The sequence below is a fragment of the Fukomys damarensis genome, unplaced genomic scaffold (genome assembly GCF_012274545.1).
Source record: "Fukomys damarensis isolate Sample0158 unplaced genomic scaffold, DMR_v1.0_HiC HiC_scaffold_35, whole genome shotgun sequence".
Lineage (NCBI taxonomy): Eukaryota > Metazoa > Chordata > Mammalia > Rodentia > Bathyergidae > Fukomys > Fukomys damarensis.
Genome location: NW_022900947.1, coordinates 52,731,779 through 52,756,538, shown reverse-complemented (window position 1 = coordinate 52,756,538; position 24,760 = coordinate 52,731,779). Strand labels below are relative to the sequence as shown.

The following is a 24,760-nucleotide window of genomic DNA, read 5'->3' as shown; positions in this document are numbered from 1 at the left end:
AGATGAGAAAAAATATATTGAAAGGGATATCTTCAGAAAGAAATGTGTTATAGTTTTTTCACACTACTATCACCATCTGGAATGTGGATGGCGTTTCTCCCTTCACATCAAGGTGAGGGGTGGACATTTAAAAGAGACCTATCAGGCATGGTGGTGCATATCTGTAATCCCAGCACTCAGGAGGGAGGATTGCCATGAGTTTAAAGCCAGGCTGGGCTATATAGTGAATTCAAGTCTAGCCTGGACTACATAGTGAGACCCTGTCTTAAAAATCTAACTAAAGAAATAAGATCAGAATGACCCAGGAAAACTCTTGCAGATTGGAGAACACAGAGGACTGGGGTCTGACTCACATCTGGAATGTCTAAAAGGCAAGAGCTTGGTGCTTGCTTACTCAGCAGTGTGAGAGGAGGTGGTACCCATGAACAGTTTCAGTATTCAATTTTCAAAAGGTACACTTACGTGAAATAAACAGGACATGTGAATACTGAATAGTTTCTCTGGTGTGAGAAACTGAAAATGTAAATAAGGACCAAAATGAATAACAGATAATGAGAAATAGAAAGATAAGGCCCAAAGGAGATGGAGAAATGGGAGACCTAGGGGAAAGGAAAGAAGGGAAAGGAATAAACATGAGAAAAGGGAAAAAAGAGATACAGAGGCAGCTGTATGTAGTGATGTCTCAGTTCACAAATGCTATTATTTGTAAACAATTTGATTCTCAGACAGATGCATTTGGAGAAATTTTGTTTTTGTTTGTAAACTCTGTATCAGCTGCTGTACATGACTATGGCCATCTTTCCCCCACAAACAAACCTGGCCACCTTTTCCAGAATCATGGAACAGTTAAATTTATGAACTGAGGTACCACTGTAACGCTCCTCTTTTGGATTACACTCCCTACATAATTTTTTCTATGGACCACACAACCCACCCAGCTCCATTCAAGAGGCCACCAGGAAGAGTAATCAAAGCTGAAGTTAAAGCAGCAGTAGATGTCTGCAGCTGCCTACATGCCAAGAAAGAGTGAGCTCAAGATGAAATACAGATATATTTATTTGTCCATGACAAGAAACCGTAGTCAAGGCATCTCCAGCTAAGAAAGGAAGGGGCAGTTTGAATTTCAGAATACAGGGCAGTTTCATAATGCTCCTCTTTCAAATGATGCTTTTTGTATTCCTTACACATTTTGTAGTTCACCACCCTAGACTCCGAACCCTGAGACAATGAGGCACTTCTTCACCATGACTATTTTTTCACTTGGGTCTGTAATTAGTTGCAAAAGGATAGCTGAATAAAACAGAGCACAACACAGATTCCTACTCTTGGACATCTACCTTTCTTTGTTTCAGATTACCCTAAATGATGACTTTTTACACAGATTGAAATCAACCAGCATTTAGTGTGTGACCACTCTCGTATCTAAGGCAGGTAGCAAGCTAGGTTCTCTACATGGGTATAACAGCAGTGGAGAAAAGCTAGAACGTTATCCTAGTCCTTGAACCAAAAGCACACATCATCTAGATCAGGCTCAGTACATTTTTATCTTCAGGGATCACCGAGTATAGATTTTGTTTGCAGGCCATTACATTCTCTAACACAACTACTCAGTTCTACTGTTGCAGTGGCCAAGTGCCATAGACATTATGTCAATAAATGAGTACGGCTGTTTTTCAATAAATATTTATGGCAACTAAAATTTGAATTTCATATAATTGTTACATTTAACCAAATATCATCTTCTTTTGATTTTTTTCAACCTTCCAAAATGTAAAAACCATTCTTTGTTCATAGAATACCCCACAAGAGACTAGATTTGGCCCATAAGCCATAGTTTTTAGATCCCTGTCCTGGACAAATTAATTTTTAACCTTGACTGTACTTTAAAATCACCTGCAATGTTGTTCTTAAAACTAGAACATATTGGACATCAGGTAGTAACTTACAGTTCTATAGGGAAAACAATTTATCGTGCTCTGTTGTATAGTAGAGTGACTGGAGGTAGTGATAAAGCATTGAATATTTCAGAAAAGATAAAAAGAATTTTAACATTCTTGTCACAAATAAATGTAAATGTTGGAGGAGATAGAGCTATTTTCTCTGACTTGAACATTTTACAATATATACATATATTAAACCATCACATGGCATCCCATAAATAAGCATAGTTAGTGTGTCAATTAAAAAGTAAAACTACAAAAAGGTAAATGCTAGTAACTTACTTCTATAAATATGAAAAAACTCCAGCACACATTCCCTATTTTCACAAATGCTGTCTAGAGTGGAAACTGATTTCCTGGGCTCCTCAGTTGGCTCTGCTGTGCAGCCAGGGTTGAGAACCACTGTCCTTGGGGAAGCCAGATACACATATGAGATACAGACACACATCGGTTTAGAGGCCCAAGATCTTCTATGTTGTGTTCTCCCACACTTGACCTACATTACCACGGTAATCCTGATATCTAAGGTGGTTGTGGCAGGAAAGCCATTAGGTCACCGCCCGCCCCAGACAGTCAGAAAGTGGATGAGGAAGAAGATAGTCATGTCCTCTCCCCATAAAACATCTCAGAAATTGACATACAACTTTCCTTTCATCTCACATGGCACAGCATAGGTGTACTCAATCACTCCTAGATGTAAACAGGGGCCAGAAAATGTGCTTTTTATATTAGAATAGCAGCTGCTGAGCTTTGAAAAATTACAGATTACATCACCACAGGACAAGAGAAGAAAGGAGAGCAAGAAATAATACATAGTTTCTTCCCCCAGGAAGTTATCATATTGCAGTAGGTTAATTAGTGAGGAACTATTGAGGAAATTGACAGGTGAAATTGTCCAAAAAGTTTCTTGATATGCATGGAGAAAATCTTTCTTGCTAACTTTTTTGTTCTATTTTAAGGCAATATTTCAAAATATTTCTGTGCTAATTATGAAAGATACTCAACATCCAAATAGCAGCTTTACATTCAAGAAGTATAAAATGAAAACAAAAGCATTGGAGTCCGAGCATCGAACAATAACTTCTCAAATTTAAATGTATTTGCTTTGTTTCTCACTTTATATCCAAGGGCCAGAATAATATGTGAGTCAACTCCTCCTAGACTGTCTCTTCAGAGCTCACTTCAATAGTAACACTAACAGACCTTTAACGAGACAGTTTTTGACTCATTTGAGTCTCATTTGGGAGAACTGACCTGAAAAACTACTTTCAACAAGTCTTAATTGTAGGTAACAGAGGCCGAGAACCAAGCTGAGGGTATGAGAAATGTTCATCTCCTGAGACCCGTGCAGCCAAGAATAGGGTGACTGGCTCTCACGGAACCGAATTCTGAGTAAATGAATCAACCTGAGAAGCAGCAAGATATGCAACCATGCAGGGACGACTGTGCTGACACTGATCAGTTAATTATAAGCCTACACATATGTATGAGTCTAAATAACCACAAAAAGAAAAGGATCCATGCAAATTAAAACTGAAAATGATACTGCTCATTCTGTAGGTCAATTGGCTTCCTCTTAGAAAAGAAATCCATTTCCTTGAGCAATGATTGTAGATCATTTTAAAGTAATTTTCATAATCATTATGTACTGCAAACATATACTAATAAAAATTAAAATGTTTAAAAGAAATTAAATTAATAAAAATATAAGGATCTAAATCTTCTGAGAGTGCTGAACACCTGCCCACAGTGTGACCTAGATTATTTGAAAATACTATTCTTTTAGGAATGAAAATAACAAATGAAAGCAATCATATGACCTAATTTTTTTTCCTGCTCACTGTCTAGGTTATAGGTGAAGGTAATTAGGACAGTGTGCTAATGACAGCATTGAACTTACCCCACTCCTTCTAGCACTGTGCCGGCACACTAATAGAATAGGAGCTGCAAAATGTCCTCACTACCCAGTAGTGCTTAAAATTCATTGAGCAGCTCCCACAAGCTACCATTATCTAATCCAACCTCCGTGCTCCTCACCTCAATGTCTGATAGCAGAACTCTGATACTTCTAAGAATATAAGTCATGCAGTATTTGTGCAAAGAAATATGTAACAACAAAATAAAATTTTTTGGAATTTTTCTAAATACATTCTATGACACTGAAACATAGTTTCAGTGATGACACATTTTTAGTGATTGTTACATAAGTAGGCAATAATTTATTTAATGATTTTACTAGTTTAAGATCTGAGATTGTAATTTTTGATGTTATTTTTAAAGCTTTTTATACATATTTGTGTGCTACTCAGTAGACACAAATTTTGAAAAGAAAAATTATTGAATGCACAGATAAGAATATATTTTGGGATTTTTATTACATTACCAAACTATCCTTCAAAATTTTTTTGTTTTGGTCCTCTTTGCCAACTTCATCCCCCCAAATAGTATTTTATTTCACTTTAATTTACTTTAATCATTTATATTTGTGAAAAGACACAGAAGATGATTCCAAATAATTGACTACAGCCACTGAGATGACGAATTTTTCTCAGGACATTGCAAAATTTCTTACTTCTCCTTTCTCTTTTTTTCTTCCTCTCTCCTCTTTTTTCTTCTCTCTACTTCCCTTCCTTCTCTTTCTCCTTCTCTCTTTTCCCCGCTCCCTTATTCCACAGAGTACAGGGATACAAAGGGATGTGAAAAAGAAAATTTCAATCTCTACTAATTTAAATGTATTCAAACAGCACAATCCAACCTACCCCTCGTCCTATTTTCTTAGCTTTGCTTTTCCAAATGCAGTTTTATTTATTTACAATGTACCACTTACAAATTATGCCTCCTTTCACCTTTTCCTCTCTTTATTTTCATTTCCTAGGTATTTCATAAACAATACACCCTATAGCTTTACTAGTTTTTCTAAATGTAATCTGTAGTTCTCACAAATACTAAGATAATTACCATCCTACAATGTAATTTCTTTTCATAATAACATATCTGTTTTCAGATTGCCCAACTTGAAAATTGGCACAGTAAAGTTTTACATTTAGATTTTTAAATACATTTTGAGGAAGGTTAGAATTTCATTAGCATTCCTTCATCAAAGCAATTTCAATAACCACTGGGCATGGAGGCTAAGTATCAAGTAACCTGAAATTCCCTCTGCATATTGTACTTCACATGACTCCCATAGAATAAAAATGGTCACACAGTAATTGATGTGAAAATGTCTTCTTTTCTCTCATTCTCAGGAAAGATGCCTTTCTACTATCACATAAGTTTTAAAATCAACAACATTGACTATAACAGCAAATTTGCAAAGCCATATTCACAAGAATACATGGATCTAAATAAAAAAATTGTATCTTTGGTAAGTTACATTCTTTTCTTTGCATTGTCCTTTATACACTGTTTTTAGAAGGGCTGAAATCCCAGAAATCACCTATGAAGTTGGAAATAATCCCTTTCCATTACCCCAGTTCTAGACAAGGACAGTCAGTCCTTTCAGAAGGTCAGTTCGAAAACATGTGTGGAGAAAAATACTGAAGTAATGTATTTCCAGAGCATGTATAAAACATCTGTCACAAGAGGTGGTCAATGAATATTTCAAATGCAGTAAGTTAAATCATTTTATTGAGATTTAATAGAAAAATGGAGACAGAAAAACCTCCATCTCTCATTTAGTTTTATGGGGAAAAAAGGAAGTAACAAGAAAGCATTATTACACTGATTAAAAAGTAAACGTTGGGCTCAAGGCCCTTGTTCAACTCTCAAAGCTGTTTACCAGGTGCACGACTTTAGGCCACTTCACCACACCTCAGTTTCTTCAACTAAAAGTGCCTATATAGTAAGGTCATTGTACACATTAAAATTAAACATAGGAGGCCGGGATTTAGCTCAGTGGTTCCACCACCTGCCCTGCATTCACAAGGATCCGAGTTCAATCCCTTGGTACCAAAATAAATAAATAAATAAACAAACACCGGGCAAAGTGTATCATGATTTAGTAAGTCCTGTTACTTGTTAAGTCCTTAAAAATGATATCTAAACATAAATATTCTTAAATGGGTATGTCGTGAATACTCTTACTTTATGTGACAGAATTTATATATAATATATATATATTTAAAACAGTAAAATAGATATATCCACAGTAAGAAATCATCCTTTGTGCTATAAATTCAGACCAATTCATTCAAATAAACTAGCTTATTTTCACTGCATGATGAATATTCTCGTTAATGATCCTATCTCCCTGGTCAATCAAACACGAATCCTTGCATCTTACTTCAGACCCTTCTTGTAGACCTCATTCCTAGTTTCCAACTTACCTGCTTGAAAATAAGCACCAGATAGTTCTCACAGTTTTTTCATCTGCCTATGTCACATGCTTTTACAGCCTTCCCTTCTGTTTTCATTGAGTACAATGATGCTTCATGTATCACAGTTATTACCACAAGTATGTCCCTGGTGGTAATAACATGAACCAAATGGTGTTGTGAATCATTAGATAAACCTGGTAGTCACTAATATGATACATACAGCCTATTTTTCTTATTCTGATTTCCACTATATAATTCTTCTAATGATTTGCCCTAAAAAGAGAAAATAAACTGGATCAAAGGAGATGCTGTCTTACTATAAATGACAGTTTTTTACCTAAACAGAATAGTCCTTGATAGCAAACATGCATAGTTTTGGCATGTGCTTGGCCAGTGTGCAACTGAAGAAATCACTGTGTGTTATTTCTTTTTTCTTTTCCTTTTTTCCATCCCTTCCACAGTATGGCACTCAATTAAGTTGAATAGAAATGCTAAAAAATTAGGAGTAGGGCAAGACCTTAACAAAAATAATTAATAATTTTCAGTATGCTCTAAGCATTTTACATTTTATTATTTAATCTTCACAGCATCATTTTTCATATGAACAAACAGAAGCACTAAAAACTAATTTACTTAAAGTCAGTCATACTTGCTAGTATACTCCCACTCTACGACTCTTTGTCCTTTAAGAGTACACAGTTTTAAAATCATGAGCACAGCTCACATTACAGAAATGTCACATGGCTAGTCAAATATTTCAAAATGAATGTTTCACAAAATTAAATACAGTTTATGCTGTATAAATGCATTGGTCTTTAGATACCCAATGTGACAAGTAATATGAACAAGGCACCTAACATCACCCATTCCAAGGAGGCAACCTAAGTTTCCATGTGTAGGTGTAGTACTGGAGTGTCAAGAGTAAAGGGCATCTTAAGTCAATAAACAATCAGGGAATTTGTCAAATAACACAGTTTCTACTGAGCTGAATCTGCTTGGGTATATGTCTTTGGAAATATACTCTATCAAATAACAGAGTATCTACTGGCTTCATCAGAATTAGAAATGTATCATTTTTAAAGATAATAAAAAGCACAACAAATACTGTAAATATTTGAGTATGATTTTTTTCAGGTAATAAGCCCACCTGTGGGCTCATTTTCAAGGTCTTTCCATCAACACTATCCAGAGCCTCCTTTCTCACATTTGCCCAGCTGATGGGTTGGGTGTAATTTTGTGCATTTACCTTAGAGGAGAAAGAGGAGAATGTGGTGACATGAAGAATGTAAGAGAGAAAAAATCTAGATCTACATGATAATCAAGAGCAAGATTTGGAGTTGTGATATGTGTATCACTTGAATTTTAAATTGTCTTCTTATGTTGAGAAAGTTCTTCAGAAATCCCCACTCAAGGCCTTGTCCAATAATCCCAAGTGGAATCCTGAGACCTGGCATTTGAATTATGGGTCAAATATCAGACAATCCTTCTTCCAGAAAATCTGATAAGGGACTGCACTTTTGGGGAGAAAATAGATAGATATTCTAGGAGTATTTCTGCACCAATTCCCATAACTTCCCCTTATAGTGTCTTGGAACACTTTAGTATATGTTTATTATTTAGTATAAAAATTACAGGTCTTGGTATTTATTTAAGGAATGTGTTGATCTTTTGAACTATTAAGTTTTGAAGGTGAATACAATGTAGAAAGTTATAAATAATTTACGGACATTAGAGCAGACCATAATTAGTCTATGGAATAGAGAACAACTAACGAAAGCCTTACAATTTCAGCAGTATTTTGACTTGGAGACAATATAGTATCAAAACCAGTTCTATATTATAAGTCCATTCACACTTTTTTTTTTTTTTAGTTTATTGGTATATTTAGGGATACAGTACAGTTACATTCATTGTTGGGATCATGTACCTTTACATGGCAAGTCTGGATTCTCATTTTTTTCCCCTTACCTCTGCCCTCCCCTCACCCCCTCCTCCCCTCCCCATCTACAAACACTTTATTTTCATCTTTTCATTCTCTCACATTTTTTTCTTTTCCCTTTTTGTTCTTCCCCTACGTATCACACCTTCCCTACACCTTTAGCTCCTTTCCTCCCATTTCTAAATGTCACTAATCTTATTAGAATCTTATGCATTGTTGCAGAATATTCACACCAGGGAAACTATTTGGTATTTACACTTTTAATAAACAACTATTAAATGTTATGCATCTGCATTCATATAGAGGATTATTTTCAAAAGTAATGGCATCATTTAGTGGTCCTCCATCTGGTCCTTGGTCTAGTCTCTCACCCGAGTCTCAGCTCACACCATTCCCACTCTGCACTCACCCTCCCATTAAGTTTCAAAGTCATTTGTTTCCTTTTTCTTCAAGATCTAATCAATCATCAAATTTGATTATGTATTCCTTTAAACTGGCTATACTTAAACTTTCAAGGTAGGATTGTTGTTTCAAAATAAATATCTGTCCCTTACCCTCTTCTGACCTTACTGAAATGACAGAACAAAAACTAAAATCAAATGACATTGTAATGTGCCTTACAACCAAAATAATGCCATTAATAGACTAAGAGAGTTAGCAGCTCTAGATGATCAAAATAGAACTCTAATTAAGAGTAAAATCTCAGCACCACAATTCCTCACAAGTTCATAATCCCATACAGGTAAAATATGGACCTCTCAAAAGTGAGTTTTCCCGATAGAAGCTCCTAAAATCAGAAACAAAGAAAGACTAAGAAAGCCAGATGTGGATAATTAATTAATTAATGAGCTTCATTATTTCAAGAGAAAATAAGATACTATAAGTTAAAAGACTGAATCTAAGGTTCTACCAAGAGGAATATTAATGTAGTAAGAAAAGGGGGTAATGTGCATATATTCAAAATGGGGGAAAGCTTTATTTACAATGTGATTATATGCTCAAACTACCCCAAAAATTTGACTGATGCATTACTAGAAGCAATAGTTGAGTTTTGTAAAATGGTGAAATATAAGCTTATAAAAAGCAATATTAAGATTAATCACCAAAAATAAAAAAATATTAGTTATTTTATTTTTAGTTTTTATTTGAAGTGTTTGACAGCCACAAAAACTATGAAACTAACAACAGTTTCACAAAAGCTATATGAATAATACTATAAAACCTTACTGAACAATATAAAAAAATAACTGGGAAGAAAATATATGTTCCTATAAGAAAAGACTAGTTATTTTATTAATCAATCCAGTTCAAATTAATCTAAAAATTCATTGTGATTCTTTAGTATATGACAAAGATGTTATTTCTAATTCAATAAATAGTATTGAGACAACTGGCTAGTTATCTGAAAAATATAAGAAGTAGTATTACTTGTGTCCTTGACAAATCATTGGCTACATATAAGTAATGAACATGGCCAGAGCTTTTGTTTACATATTTGAAGAAGTGAGCTGGACAGATTATTTTAAGGTCCTTTACAGATTTTTCAATTCCATGCAGCTTTTACTATCAATTCTAGTTTGTTAATTCTAACCATTCTAATTCCAACTGGTACCTTCTTCCTCCAAACACCTGCAGGCATAATTCATTCTGCTTTGTCTTCGCAGCTGTATTACACATCCCATTCCTTATTGCCCCAATTACTTCAAGGATGGAAACCAGTCAGTGCTGGACATATTCAAATAACATTTGCATAAACAAAGAGAAGACATAATTGATGGGAAGGGGTTCTAAGAAGAATAAAGAAAATAAAAATGATGAACATTTTAGAGGAAAAAAGTAGATTTATGAAATAAGCATTATTTCTTGGACCTATATGAGTTAACACGGGAATCATTCTGAGCTTATAAATAATTACATTATTTTATGTTTCCCATAGGAAATACAACACAATGCTAACATTGCTCTCATAGAATGCAGTACAGTATCTCATGGTCTTTTTATTTTTCAGATATATCATTAGTGAGCTCACTCAGTCATCTTTAAAAACATCTTTTGTGGGTCTTTGTTCTCCTCCCACATTATTCTCACTTTTTCTTAACAAAAAAAAGTAAGTTGGGTATCCTTGCCACATCCACTTTTTTCAGTATTTTCATTTTAATTCAATCCAGCTGTGTCCATCTCTCTTCACACCCTGTTGAACTACTTTTATGGGGTCACCAAAGACCCTCTGCTGCCAGATCTAGTGATCTTCCTTGAAATTCTCACCATTATTTCCCTTCATTCCCTTCATTTCTTCTCTTGGTTCTTTAGCATCTTCCTCTCCACATTTTCTTCCTCTTAACTGTTTCTCCCAGTTGCCTTTGTTGATACCTCATCCTCTGCAAATCTCTTAAACACCAGGAGCCACCACTGTACCATCCAGAGTCAAGCGTGCACGCCCCACTTCTCCCTCTCACTTCTCTTTTCTCTCACTAGTTTCCCCCTAAACTACCACATCTAAACCCACTAACTGAAGGCTATCTACATTGATAGCTCCTAAAATAAACTCTCATTCTTCACCCAAAAAATCTTTTCCTTCCACAGTCTTACCCATCTCGACAAAAACACCAAAATCCATCCATTTGCTCAACATAAAAAGTTAGCAAAAGGTACGAATGCTTTAACATATGGCTATTCTAATTGGATATGGTATTTTTTAAGTTTTCTTGAAGGTGCTTTAATTACTGCTAAATAACCCTGCTTCTTTCACTAAAAAAATTAAATGATCATTGCAGGTGCAATTTGACTGTGCATCACAGAGGGTGTGGTGGTGCACGCCTGTAATCCCAGCACTTGGAAGGCTGAGGCAGGAGGATCCCTGTGAGTCCAAGATCAGCCTGGGCCACATAGTGAGTTCCAGGTCATTCTCAACTACATAGTGAGACCCTGTCTCAAAAAAAACAAAAAAAAGAGAGAGAGATTAGGCACTGACTAATAATCAAGGCATGTAAAAATGATCCATGTTGGCCATATTGAGTTCTTTATCTCAGTTTCTTGGATTCTGGGGCTGCAGAGTACAGAGATACTAGGTTTATGAACTGGTCATGGTTATTCAACATTTCTAGATAGGCTCTTATCATCAAGGTAGGATGATGGTCCCACAAACAAGTTTCTTGTGATTTGTAAAGATTTGTTAAAGTGTGAATATTTCTTAACTGCATTGCATGATAGAAATTAATATTTTTCATGATGCTGTGTTTCAGTCTTATAAGGATTTTTTCTTTACTGTCACATTCATAATGCTGATACTTACATGTAAGTTGTCCACAATGTAGAAAACAGAAGCTGTAGCTACCACAGAATCCCCTTAAAATTGTACAGTTAAGCTGTGGCTTTTATCTCCGATGTTGAAAGCCATTTGGTCTTTTCCCTATACATAGATACATTGCCTCTTCAAGATGAGGCTGAAATTGTAGAGAATATAGCCAAAACAATAACAAACAATGGCAGTTAAAATGCCAAAAAAAAAAAAAGCTATCAAAGGAATAATCTGCACAAGTAACAAATGTGCACATTCATTGATTCTACCACCTAAATATAACTTTTATCTATTCACTTCTCCTCAACTACAGCCATTACCACCGCTTCCAAATACTTGAAATCACCTCCTGATTTGTTTCTGTGCTTTCATCCTAATCTTCCCATGATTTGGTCTCCACACAGTAGCCAAAGTTATATTTTTAAAATGAAAATCAAGGGCTGGGGATTTAGCTCAGCAGTTCGGTGGCCTGCCTTGCAAGCGCAAGGACCCAAGTTCGATCCCCAGTACCAAAAAAAAAACAAATCACATCATACACATACTGAAAATTCTCCAAAGTCTTTTAATTTTTCTCATAGTTACAGATATAAAAAGTAAATATAAAACAAAGAGAAATATCAAATTATATAAAACAGACTTTTATACATACTGAAATCTCCAAAGTCTTTTAATTTTTCTCATAGTTACAGATATAAAAAGTAAATATAAAACAAAGAGAAATATCAAATTATATAAAACAGACTTTTATAAAGACTTTTCTTGCTTGTCTTTTCCCATTCCTCCTATCCCTTTACACATGTCCTCAGACTCCACCTTCAAATAATCCATATTAACAACACAATGCATAGCTTTCCTTATCCCCCCTTAACTGTATTAACATAAATACAAACATAAAACATGAGGTATGTTTGTCACTATACTGGTTCATTATGCAGTTTCATAAAAATTGCTTTCCCTGGTAACATCTCATCAAAATTCCTCTATGAAATGGATACATATAGAGGATATACTCCTAAGTAAAATAAATAAGTCACACATGTGTAAATACCGAATAGTTCTCTGCTGTGAATAAACTATAATAGTACATAAGATCCTAATGATATAATTGACTATGTGAAATAGGAAGAAAAGGGCTAAAGATGTAGGGAAAGTGGGAAGGGTAGGGGAAAGGTAATAAGGGGAAGGAAACAAATAGGAGAAAATGAAAAAATGAAATAAAATGTTGGTAAATGGGAAGGGGAGGAAGGGATGAAGGGAGGGCAGGGACAAGGGGAAAAAATGAGAACCAAGACCTGTCATGTAAAGGTACGAGATCCCAATAATGAATGTAACTGTACTGTATACCTGAAATGTACCAATAAACTCAATGAGGAAAAACACATTCCTCTATGGCCATGCACAGGTCTAATGTATTCTTTTCAATGATTTTAAAATATTCTTTAGTATGGATGTGATATAACATTTTCAGCTTTCTCTTTTTGCAGGATTTGATTAATAATCAAAGTTGTAAAAAAATTCTTTTACTACATCCTCACCTTTTTAATTTGAAAAGTATGTAATCTAAGATTTCTAAATCAAATGAGGATTTTAATTTTAAAAAAGGCTGACAAGTTGCTTTTCAAAGACTTAAAATAACCCACACTAGCACTATTAGCATAGTTGTGCATCCTCTTCTACTGGGCTGCTGTGTTCTTTGCATGAGCCTCTCAGACTGCACTTCAGGTCCTTCTTTGACCATTAGGAAACCCATCTCCACCAAAAGAGGGCGCTCACGCTTTTTTTTTTTTTTCACACCGGAGATCGAATTTAGGACCTTGCACTTGCAAGGCAGGTGGCACCACTGAGCGAAATCCCTGGCCCTCGCACTTTTTGATAAAAGTATGTCATTATTATTTAATTTGATATATTTTTAAAATATATATTCCATTTAGCCTTTCAGGCTACAAATTTAATTTTTAAAATGACAATTGCCTTTCTAAATTGAACCACTGAATTTTTTCAGTCTTTGCAAATTTTGGTTTTGGTACCATTATAGCCTTTTTTTTCTTTTGGTCTTGTGTCAGTATTCTTATGCGTGTCTTTCTTGCCATTGTTGTTCAGATTCCTATGTTTCCTCCAGTAGTTCTGTTTTGATGAGCACTTAATCTATTTTATATCATCTCTCTCTGCATGACTCCCTTATTTGCATTATGATATTTCTTTGTTGGCTTACTGAGGCTACTGTCATGTTATTGGAGGTAAACCTGGAAGATGAAAACCAGATGTCTTTAAATTCTACTAGCTGAATTGAAGGTCAACAAGCATCTGCCTCTCTATTGCTAAAACCCCAGGAGGTAGTCTTCTGGGTCCCAGTTTCTGCCCACTTCATAAGCCTAATCTCATGGTCAAGTAAGCTTCACTTTCTCCTTTGCAGTCCTCCCCTGGTGTTGACTGAGTCATGGAAAGCTTCATAAGAAGGCCAGGGTCAACTTTATTCCTGTCAATTTTATTTCCCAAACATTTTTTTGCCAAGATTTTCCAAAAGCCTGTTGTGGTTCTTTATTTGCACAAGGCTCTCAGATTAATCTTAATGTTCTCACCTGACTCAAGGGAGAAAAAGTTGTTGATCAATTCCTTGCTTCCTTGACTTTTCATAAATTTCAATTCTGTTGGTCCTCAGAGAGGCAAATACATTGGAATTGGACTTGAAAGAAAAAACAATTTTAATAATCTTTTCAAGATCCTGGCAATCACTAATTTAGAAATAACATCCAAATAGTTTACTATGTCCTACAAAGGCCCTCTGAAATCACATCCCTACCCACCTGGGAAATTTCAACTTAGACACCTCCTTTTTCATGTGACTTGAATCGCAATGCCTTTGCTTTTATCATTCAAATATACCCATGGGTGCTCATACCTGCTGATATCTCCAGGTAGAAAATTGTGCTCTTCTCTCCTTGACTGTCAATTTTGTATCTTTCAGGTCTCATTCAAATGTCACCTCTTCAAAGGGACTTTATTTGATCACTTAGATACTCTATTTTGAGGCACTCCATCTCATATTTTATATTTTCATATCACTCAGTACCATACAATTTATCATACATTTATTTCTCAGTATTTTTTATCTGCTTCTTCTATTGAATCACCAAGAAAATATGATTCTTATCTACCTTGTTCCATAGTTTTATTCCATATTTGTTGAACAAATAAACACATCCCAATTGCTTTGGAGAAGGCGGAAAAATATAAATTAAATCTTTTGTCAATTCAAACAAATTGCTTTTTATGAAGCCTGTCAAAGCAAAAGCCATGGAGAGTTCATGTAATGTCTAGTGACATGTTAAGGTCTTACTGTAAGAAGCCATGTGCTACATGTGTAAATACCAAATATTTTCCCTGGTGTGAAAAACTGAAGGTGTAAATAAAGTTCAAATTGTATAATTAATAATGTGAAATAGGAAGAAAAGGGCTAAAGGAGTAGGGGAAGTGGGAATAGTAGGGGAAAGGAAAGAAGGGAAAAGAAAAATACAAGAAAAGGAAAAAATGAGAAGAAAGTCTTTATAAATAGGGAAGGGTGGAGGGGGTATAGGGAGGGCAGAAGTAAGGGGAATAAATGAGAACCAAGACCTGCCATGTAAAGGTACAAGATCCCAGTGATGAATGTAACTGTACTGTATGCCTAAAATGTACCAATAATATATATATCTCAAAAAAAAAGAAGCCATGTTAGATTGAAGAAGTAGAGCAGAAAGCAATGGAGAAAGTGATTTTTACATAAACTTTTTCTAAGAGATTTCTTTTTTTCATCATATTTCTTTCCCTTTCCCTTCTTTCCTTTCCCCTACCCCTTTTACTTCCCTTACCCTATTTAGCCCTTTTCTTCCTATTTTGCATTATCAGTTATACATTTTGATCCTTATTTACACTTTTAGTTTCTTACACCAGCGAAACTATTTGGTATTTACATGTGTTCTATTTATTTCACTTAAGAGCATCATCTCAATGTGCATCCATTTAGCTACAAATGTTTCTAGTTTCTCTTTTTTTTTTTTTTTCAGTTTTTTGAGCCAGGGTCTCACAATGTAGTTGAGACTGACCTGGAGCTCACTATGCAGCCCAGGCTGGTCTCAAATTCACAGCAATCCTCCTGCCTCAACCTCCCGAGTGCTGGGATTACAGGCGTGCACCATCACAAACGGCAAGTTTCTCATTCTTTAGGTTGAATAGTACTCCATTTTATTTTTTATTTTTTTAAAGCCACACATCTTCTTTATCCAGTCTCCAGTTGATGGGCAATTGGGCTGCTTCCAAGCTTTAGCTATTACAAACCCTGCTGCTATAAACATGGGTGAGCATATATTGCTGTAGTATGATTCTTTTAATTATTTTGAGAAGATACCCAGCAGAGGAATAGCTAGGTCAAATGGGACCTCTAATCCTAGTTTTTTGAGGTATCTCCATATTGATTTCCACAGTGGTTGCACCAGTCTGCACTCCCACCAACAATGGAGAAGGGTTCCTTTCTCCCCATAACCCCACCAGCATTTGTTATAGTTTGATTTCTTGATAGCAGCCATTCCTTTTGGGGTGAGGTGGAATGTCAGTGTTGTTTTCATCTGCATCTCTTGAGTGACCAGTGATGTTGACTATTTTTTTCATGCTTATTTGCTGCTTTTACTTCTTCATCTGAGAACTGTCTGTTTATTTCAGATTCTAAGAGATTTCCACTCACCACATTATGATTTATATCTACATGTCCCCCCAAAGGCTCATGTAGTCATACATGGCAATTTGAGAAGGTGATTTGATCATGGGGGCATGATACTCATCAATGGAATAATTTATATAGCTAAATGTAATATGGGAGGTGAAGTCTGGTCAGAGGAGGTGGGTCACTGGGGGTGTGGCCTGGATCTATCTCTTCCCCAATGCTCCCTTGATCCATTTCTGTTTCCCACTGCCACGCCATAAGCTCTTTCCCCTCTGCCATGTCTCTGTCATGCCACCCTATCTTGGAGCCAGTTGACTATGAACTAAAATCTCAACAAACTGTGAGCCAAAATAAACCTTTCCTCCATTAAGCTGTGGGTGTGAGTATTATGTGTCAGCAATGAGAAAGTAAGGCATCACATTTTAAACGTGTCAGGAACACATAACTGAAAAAGTAGGAAGAGTAGATTATACTCCAAGGAATAAAGGAGTTGGCCATTGTGCAAAAGAAAAAAGGTAGAAACATCTCCTCTAAGGAGTCCTGTTAAGTTTTATTGCACTGATATTCAGCATAAGTCTGCATGTGGAAGGCAAGTGAGTCGATCTTTTGATTTACCTCTTAAAATGAATAGTCTTTCCTATCATGCTGTTTCCAAAAATCTGGTAAATCTGAACACTGAATGTTTAATATTAAGGAATTATTTAATTCCTGTAAGATATAGAGAAGTTAAATGAAACAGACTTAGCTGTATACTGACAGATGATCAATCTGATGATGGTTACTTAGTTCATTATAGTGCTTTATTTGTGTTTGTATGCTTTCCTTTTGGAAAAGATTTCCTTTTGGAAAGCATACATCATTATTTCTTTTACTTTTTTAACAGGTAAATAAAACATTTTATGAATCCAAACTGAGAAGACAGTATGTCAAATCTCATGTTGTCCAAGTAAGGTATGTACATTAGACTGAGTTTTGCCCTTCATCTCCACTTCTCATACTCAACAGAATATTTTTTGCTTGGCACATAATCGAAGGGTTTTAATAAGTTTGAATTTGGTGTATTAAAACCCCAAGCACTTCAAATATGAAAAAAACTTTTTAAAATTTGATGGAAATTTATTAAACCACACCAATGATTTCCACCTGATAATGAGCAACAGATGAAGGTTAAATGAGGGTTTTCTTTTTTATTGACGGTACAGGTCAAAAAGCTAATCTAAATTGGAGTATCATTTCCAAATAAAAAAGAACAGGTAAGTCAAGACATCCATTCACAAAATGGCCTAGCTTACGCTTGTATTTTTGACTTGTACATAGACTTAAAAAATTGATTAAATGTAAATGTTGAGGAATTTCATATTAAAATAATCAATTTTAGACATTATTGAAGCATCAAAATTTGTGATAATACTGGGCTCACATTTCCACATCAGTAACAATGGACAGAAACTATGGCTGTGCAGGCTGCAGCAGTCCCGACAGCTCTCACACTGCGTGTGTGTGCGTGTGTGTGTGTGTTCATACCCAATAGCATCACTTCTCACCACTATCCTGACCCCCTTCAAACTTCACAGCTGTGTCAAACACACAAGATATTTGTCCAAATAATGCTGAGGAGCATAGAGCTGGATGTAAATAGGCTAGAGAAAAATAAGTTTAAATGGACAGGCATCTAGTACATCAAAAAGGTTTACATAGAAGAAAAAAACAGCATGCCTCCTGAAGAAAGGAAATGTCAGTGAGTAAAGCAGTACATATTTTTTCCACTAAGAAACAAATACCAAAGCCCAGTTAGCATTATATTTTCAATAATTATTTGTCACTTGTGATAGCCTCATTGTGCTACATCAGAAAACCAAACAGGACATAATACTATGAATAACCCCTTCATAAACTTATAAATCACTTAATAGGTTCAATGTTTAGAATAGTTATTATTTACTCATGGACAGAAAACTTTGCTGGGCTCTGTTGCATGATACTGAGTCTTAATACAAATAAAATAGGATTTCTATTCTCATGAATAATTGAGAAATTGATTAAATAATTAATTGCCTTTATCTAATGCATCCTGCGGGGGGCATAGTTTGAAGCAGACAACCTAGGTAGTGAAGATCTCTAGTTAATAAATCCTAGCAGAATACAGCTACCTGCACGAATACAGACAGCGTGAGTCTGGATGAGAGCAATGCTGCAAGCATGGTTTAGAAACTGAGGAAGCCATTACATAGTTCTGTCCTGGAGTGAGATTTCTTCTGTATTTTATGATTTGTTTTTTAAACAAGCTCAATGTAGTGGACTATGGCCCCCTTATGTGCATTAAACATGTTATCCTTCTCCTTGCTATTTGTTATTAGCATCAATAACTATTAAAATGTTATAAATAAAGTACTGTGCTTGATACTATGCTGGAGCTAAGCATTAGGCTTCCTAGTGTAACCAAGAAATTAAAATGGATCTTCAAAAATTAGGATTTTTTTTTAATGATGCTGTATTTCCAACTTCCTCATGCTAGAGCAGAAACTACCACTCTCAGGCCATTTGCACGAGTGCTTCAACAGAACCAGATTTCTAGCATTTCCTGGCCCCTCTGATGGGTCAAAGCCTGGTTAAATCTACACATGCATGTTTCCTCACTTTAACTGTGCCCCTTCTGTAAATTAGATTGCTTCTGTGGGTCAAGACTAGCTGACCTCCCAGTTTGGCTAAATTATTAATAAACTTATTTTTAATTTTTATGGGCTTTTCTCATGCTCTCTTGATGGTGATCAGGCAAATAAATGAAGATAGTCAGGGATGGATTCAAGCCTTTGGAAGCATCCTCTTCTCTATACCTAGTAGCATCTGTTGTTACCACAATGTAGCAACCTAACTCAGGATAAGATAAACACAGAAGCATAAACTAAGATCATATTTTAAATTATTCTTTAGTGTTATAAGGAGGAGGGAAAATTTCTTAAGGAACAAATGATAGCTTTCAAAAGCAATTAGTAAACCATTTCTGCAGGGCAAGGCATTCTTTAAATGCAATAATTCTAGAGCCCTGTGACAAAAACTACATGTAATTCTAGTCAAGAGCTCAACTTGCATGTGCTACAACTGACAACATTTTAAAAATACACTTATTTGGATTTGAGTACTATTAAATCAATGCCTGTAATCCAAATTTTCCCTCTCCCTCCCCAGGTATATTTTTAAAATGCAATTTTAAAAAAATGACTGGACATATTTAAGACTGGGATTAAGTATTTAAATTAAAGTAAGTTAAGTCCATAACAAAAAAGTAAATTTCTTTAGTATTTAAAATAAAAATCTCAATAGCTGGAATAAATATTAGATATAATTGTTTTCAGTGTCCATAAAAAATAAACATAAAAATGTCTTTCAAGAGTAACATTATTTAATAGCATGAAATAATATATGTCAGAATTGATTTCTAAGTGTAGAAGAAAAAAATAATAGCTACATATAAGAAAGTTCATTTGATTTGGAATTCATTTATGCCTAAAAAGCACAGCATGTGTTTTTTGGTGAGTTTTTTTTTGTTTGTTTGTTTATTTTAAAATAATTATTGGTTTATTTTTAATTTTCTTAACCGGTATCTCCTTAGAGCTCATTTCACATAATTACAATCCTATATAGTTTGTATTTATTAGTTTCACACTTTACAGATGAATAAACTAAAGCCAAGAAAGGTTAAGTATTTTGCCAAGGTGACACATTTAATAAATAATAAATCTATAATTTGACCCCAGGCAATCTGTCTAGATCACTCGACTAATCTGTCTCTCCAGCTTTTGCTCCTACTTAACTACAATTCATTCTCCATAGAATAACCAAAATGTAATGGAAAAGCATGCCATTCCATTTGATGCCTTTCAACGGCTTCCCACAGAGTCCAGACTCCTTGCCTAATAGACAGGACCCTAGTTGAACCGGCCTCATGGCATCCTCTGATCTGAGTTTATCCCAGGCCCTGGTTCTCACTCACAAGTGTACATCCACACTGATTCTACTGCTCTTCCAGTAAACATAGTACAGTGCTTCCTATCCCAAAGATAGCAAACAATGACAGCCCTAGATGAAGTTACACAGACTTAAGAGGACTTCATACAGCACTTTTGCAGTGAAGTGAAAGGCCAGAACTAAATCCTAACTCTGCTGAAACAAAAGGTAGCAGTTTTAAACACAGAAATGAGAGGGAGAATTTAGACTATCTGCATGCCAATTGGCTTTTCTGTCTGGCCTATTGTTTGGGCTATCACGCAACTGTTAAACAAACTAACATAAAGTTTAGAAATGGAAAGCAAAACTGCCTGTGGCAAAGAATGGCAGACACTGTCAATAAAACTAAACAGTATTTTGTGAATCAAGAAAAGATAAAAGAAAAATGACCTTTAGTTCATGTTTTCCAAGGTAAAGAGAATACTTAGATTCTAATGGCATCTGAGTAGATTCATATGTCTATTTTTAGTTTGGTTTCAAGTTGTTATTTGATCCAGGAGAAAATTCAGAGTGACATCTGTAGTTTGACAAAATATTGTCAAATATATTGAAAATAAACTAAGTTATGTCCTTGTCTTTCCATAAACACAAAGATGTTGCCCTGCACTGCATCTGTGAGAGACACAAAATCAGAGATGAAAATACTTAATACGTTAATGTGAAATTATTAATGGCTCAATATTGTATAAAAGAAATAAAATAATGCCCCAAAAGGAAGGACATCTGATACATCTACAATTTAAAATATAAGCTGATAAGGTATGATATAGAAATTAGTTTAGCATTTAGCCTGAAAAAATTATTGAAATAAGAAGGCAATATAGTCACTGAAAAAAACATGGATCTTGACTGTAGCTTGTATTTTTGTTCACGAGTATTTGAAAGTAGATATTTACAGGCTCTTCTTAAGTTACATAGCACTTTGGGTTATTGATTTTTTCAGATGTACAAATTTTAGAAATGCTTAGAAAGAGGTAAGGAGGCATAGACAGACTAGAGCAAAATAGACGTTCCATGAAGTCAGGCATAGCTACTGACTCTAAAATTCCTGGGAGTAGTGGTGCACATCTGTAATTCCAGCACTGAAGAAGGAGAACTGATACAACTTTGAGGACAGCAGGACTACATAGTGAGTTCAAGGCCAGCCTGAACTACAAAGTGAGAGCTTGTCTCAAAAAATCAGATGGATAATAGATAGATAAATAGATAGGTAGATGATAAATAGATAGATAGATAGATAGATAGATTAAAATAAAATTTCTGGCCTATATGCTTGTATCTTCAAGTCAGAACGACAAATGAAATGTCTAGTTTAATAGTTTTTCTCAGTCCTGATTTCCTAAAGTTAAGAGCAAAATAGACCAATATTGAAACTTGTTCCTCAATTAAAAGAAAACCAAGGGGCCCAGGATTTAGCTCAGCAGTTCGGTGGCCTGCCTTGCAAGCGCAAGGACCTGAGTTCAATCCCTGGTACCAAAAAAAAAAAAAAAAAAAAGAAAAGAAAACCAAGATAGTAAAATTTTCCTTCATTACTTACTCTTTTTCATGTTATTATTTTCTATTAGCCCTTCTTACAGAGTCTATAAGTAGTTATAATAAATAGGTACATCCATATAATTTTGTTCAACACTGAGATTTTCAAAATATCACTATATTCATTATATAGAAGATACATACATTCTGTGATGATGTTTATAATAACCAAGAAAATAAGATTATCATCCACATTTGAGAAAGGAGGAAACTTTGGTAAAGAGAATGCAGACAGTATGCTGTAGTCAAGAATAATCTGCAATAATACATAAGATCCTAATAAGATTACTGACATTTAGAAATGGGAAGAAAGGAGCTAAAGGTGTAGGGAAGGTGGGATGGGTATGGGAAGGGTAAAAAGGGAAAAGAAAAAAATGTGAGAGAATGAAAAGATGAAAATAAAGTGTTTGTAGATGGGGAGGAGAGGAGGGGGTGAAGGGAGGGCAGAGGTAAGGGGAAAAAATGAGAATCCCGACTTGTCATGTAGAGGTACAAGATCCCAACAATGAATGTAACTGTACTGTATCCCTAAAATGTATCAATAAACTCAATTAAAGCTGAAAAAAAAAAGAAGTTGGAAACAGAAGATCTAAAATACAAACTCCATCCCTTGAATTGAAATCTTTACATTGTTGTATGTGTCCACAGAGTACCATTTCTCCTACCTTGGGAAGGACTGTGATAGTTAACAAAAAAATAAAATAATTTCCCTCTTGTTTAGAAACGCCTTATCCCACTAAGAATGACAGCTCAGTAACAAAAGAAAAATCTGTTTGTTTATGTTTTGCAGCAATGCCAAAGGGAAAGTGGTAATACATGTTGTGCTGAAATTTAAATCCTGTTATGAAAATAGTACAGCAAAATTTTGGGAAAAGATTGAAACTGTTTTACGTGAAAAGCTAAGGGGCCTAACTGGGTCATTACTGATAGATTCTTCTTCATTCAAATTTTCAGGTAAGAATATATATGTATGGAATGGTTTTCATACTTTATTTTGAATATGGTGTTTTGTTATACAAATAAAAATTGCATTCTTTTCTTTAATATCATTTTATATTAAATGATAGCTACTTTTATCCACTATTAATATAGTCAGGGTCAGATAATATTTTGTAAAACAAGCCATCCTTAAACTGATAGCTCCTTCTGTGGGGCACGATGCCACCCTCAATTCTCCTGATGTCTCAGAAATCTAAACTCCTAAATTCTAGAATTGTTTGAGCCTTTTTAACATCAAGCTTTCTCTTGATATTCTTTTAATGGGTTTGTCTCTCCCACAATCACATATTGTCCAGTCTTTACTCCTGGATACTTACCAACATTGCCTGCTAGCCTGTGAGAAGTGGGAAGAGCAGGCAGCCCACACTGGATGGGCTATCACTTTCTACTCCACCGAGTTAAGCTAGGCTACAGATCTGACCAAGGACAGAAAAGTATCACTACCTTACAGGAGGGACTAACAGATCTGGGGTGAGGGATCTAGGCTAAGCATTCATTTACATGGAACATCCAAAAGGATCAAAAAGCAAAATTTGAACATGCTTCTCCTGGATAAGAAATCATGTTGTTGAAATATGACTCTCTTCCTGTTATTAGATGTTCTCTTACAATCTTCCTCCTACACAATATATCCTCTATGACCTCGAACAAACAAAAACACATCAGCCTGCCAATTTGTAGAGGAAATCCAAGGAAAGATTTTTAGAAAAACACCTGCTAAAATCATGAACTCTAAAACAACTGCATTATATTACCAATAGTCTTCCGAACTTTAAAAACATATGTACAATTCCAAGAAAACAGACTTCCTTCCAGATGTATGGTTTTTCTCAGTAGCTTTGTTACAATGTTTTTCTACAATTTTAGGGACATTACTGACTACCATATGTGACCTGTTATGCGCAGACAGCTTTGGTATTGTCTTACTCTCTACCGGTTGCTTAAAACTCCCTCCCTCTTCACCTTCCTCAGCTCAGAAGTAAGAGCAAATCCCATGGCTGACAAAACCAGGCCTCCTAATTCACAATGAAACAAGTCAATACAAGGCTCACATTCATGACTACACTCACTCTCAGTGAGACGAATTGTTAAATTCCGTTGTCATCATAAAAGTGGGTCTGGGCTGCAAGCAGCTTGGAAATGTAAGGAATTAGGTAGGCAGAGTTGCTGTTACATCACCCTGTTGAATACCCTGAACTTCTTACTATGATTACTTCCGCTACTTAGTGTCTGCACGGAAACACAACAAGATTGTGAATTTCATTTTCATAAAGCTGCTTAACATAGAGAAAGGAAAGTCTCTACCTCCTGCTGCTGTGGCTTAGACATTGTTAGCCAAGACCCTTATGACAACGAATAGCGGAAAACAGCATGAGTATCCCATGCCACAATGGCTAGGAGAGGGTGCTGTAGCCCCGTAGTTAAAGTAATGGATGCTGCTGTTTACTGAGCTGAGGTTTGGCTCCTAGGACTTCCACTTATCAGCTGCTTGACTTGGGGTCTCAGTCTAACCATCTCCTTATGAGAATGGACATGATAAGAAAAAATACTTCACACAATTGTTGTAAGGATTTTAAAGACCTAGTACATTATAAAGCACTTTGAAAACACAACTGATACAAATATGATTAAATTTTGAGTTTTTATCAGGAGGGGAAAAAACTAATTTCATAGATAGACAGACAGTGAGGTGTAATTTCTAGTAATACTCACACTCCTGAGCTCCCCTCAGGCTACGTCAGGGTAAAGGGGAAGGGAATGGAGGCATTCCTAACGCAGAATGACCTCAAAACCACTAGGATGGTCAGGGCACATTGGTTTCCACTCAGGCTCCCACCAAGAGAAGGAATCCCCTTATCTCAGACTTTTAGTTTCTTCATCTCTGAAAAGGGCATTATGGTGTCATATACTTTAAGAATAAGTTTCTTTTAGGTTGAAGTTTCTTAAAGGTTTCTTTAGAATAAATAAACATATACATCTAAGCACAGTATAGCACCTAGCATATATATATGTGTGTGTGTGTGTGTATAT

General features: G+C 35.4%; 1 protein-coding gene across 1 annotated transcript in view; it reads left to right on the top strand.

Moving 5' to 3' along the window:
- The window catches only part of LOC104853274 (transmembrane protease serine 11C), a 51,085-nt gene that overhangs the window by 7,995 nt on the left and 18,330 nt on the right, over nt 1–24,760 (top strand). The window contains exons 3-5 of the mRNA XM_010611179.2: nt 5,189–5,307; nt 17,076–17,143; nt 22,521–22,684. Coding sequence (XP_010609481.1) covers nt 5,189–5,307; nt 17,076–17,143; nt 22,521–22,684 — 351 coding nt within the window. The remainder of the gene's footprint in view (nt 1–5,188; nt 5,308–17,075; nt 17,144–22,520; nt 22,685–24,760) is intronic.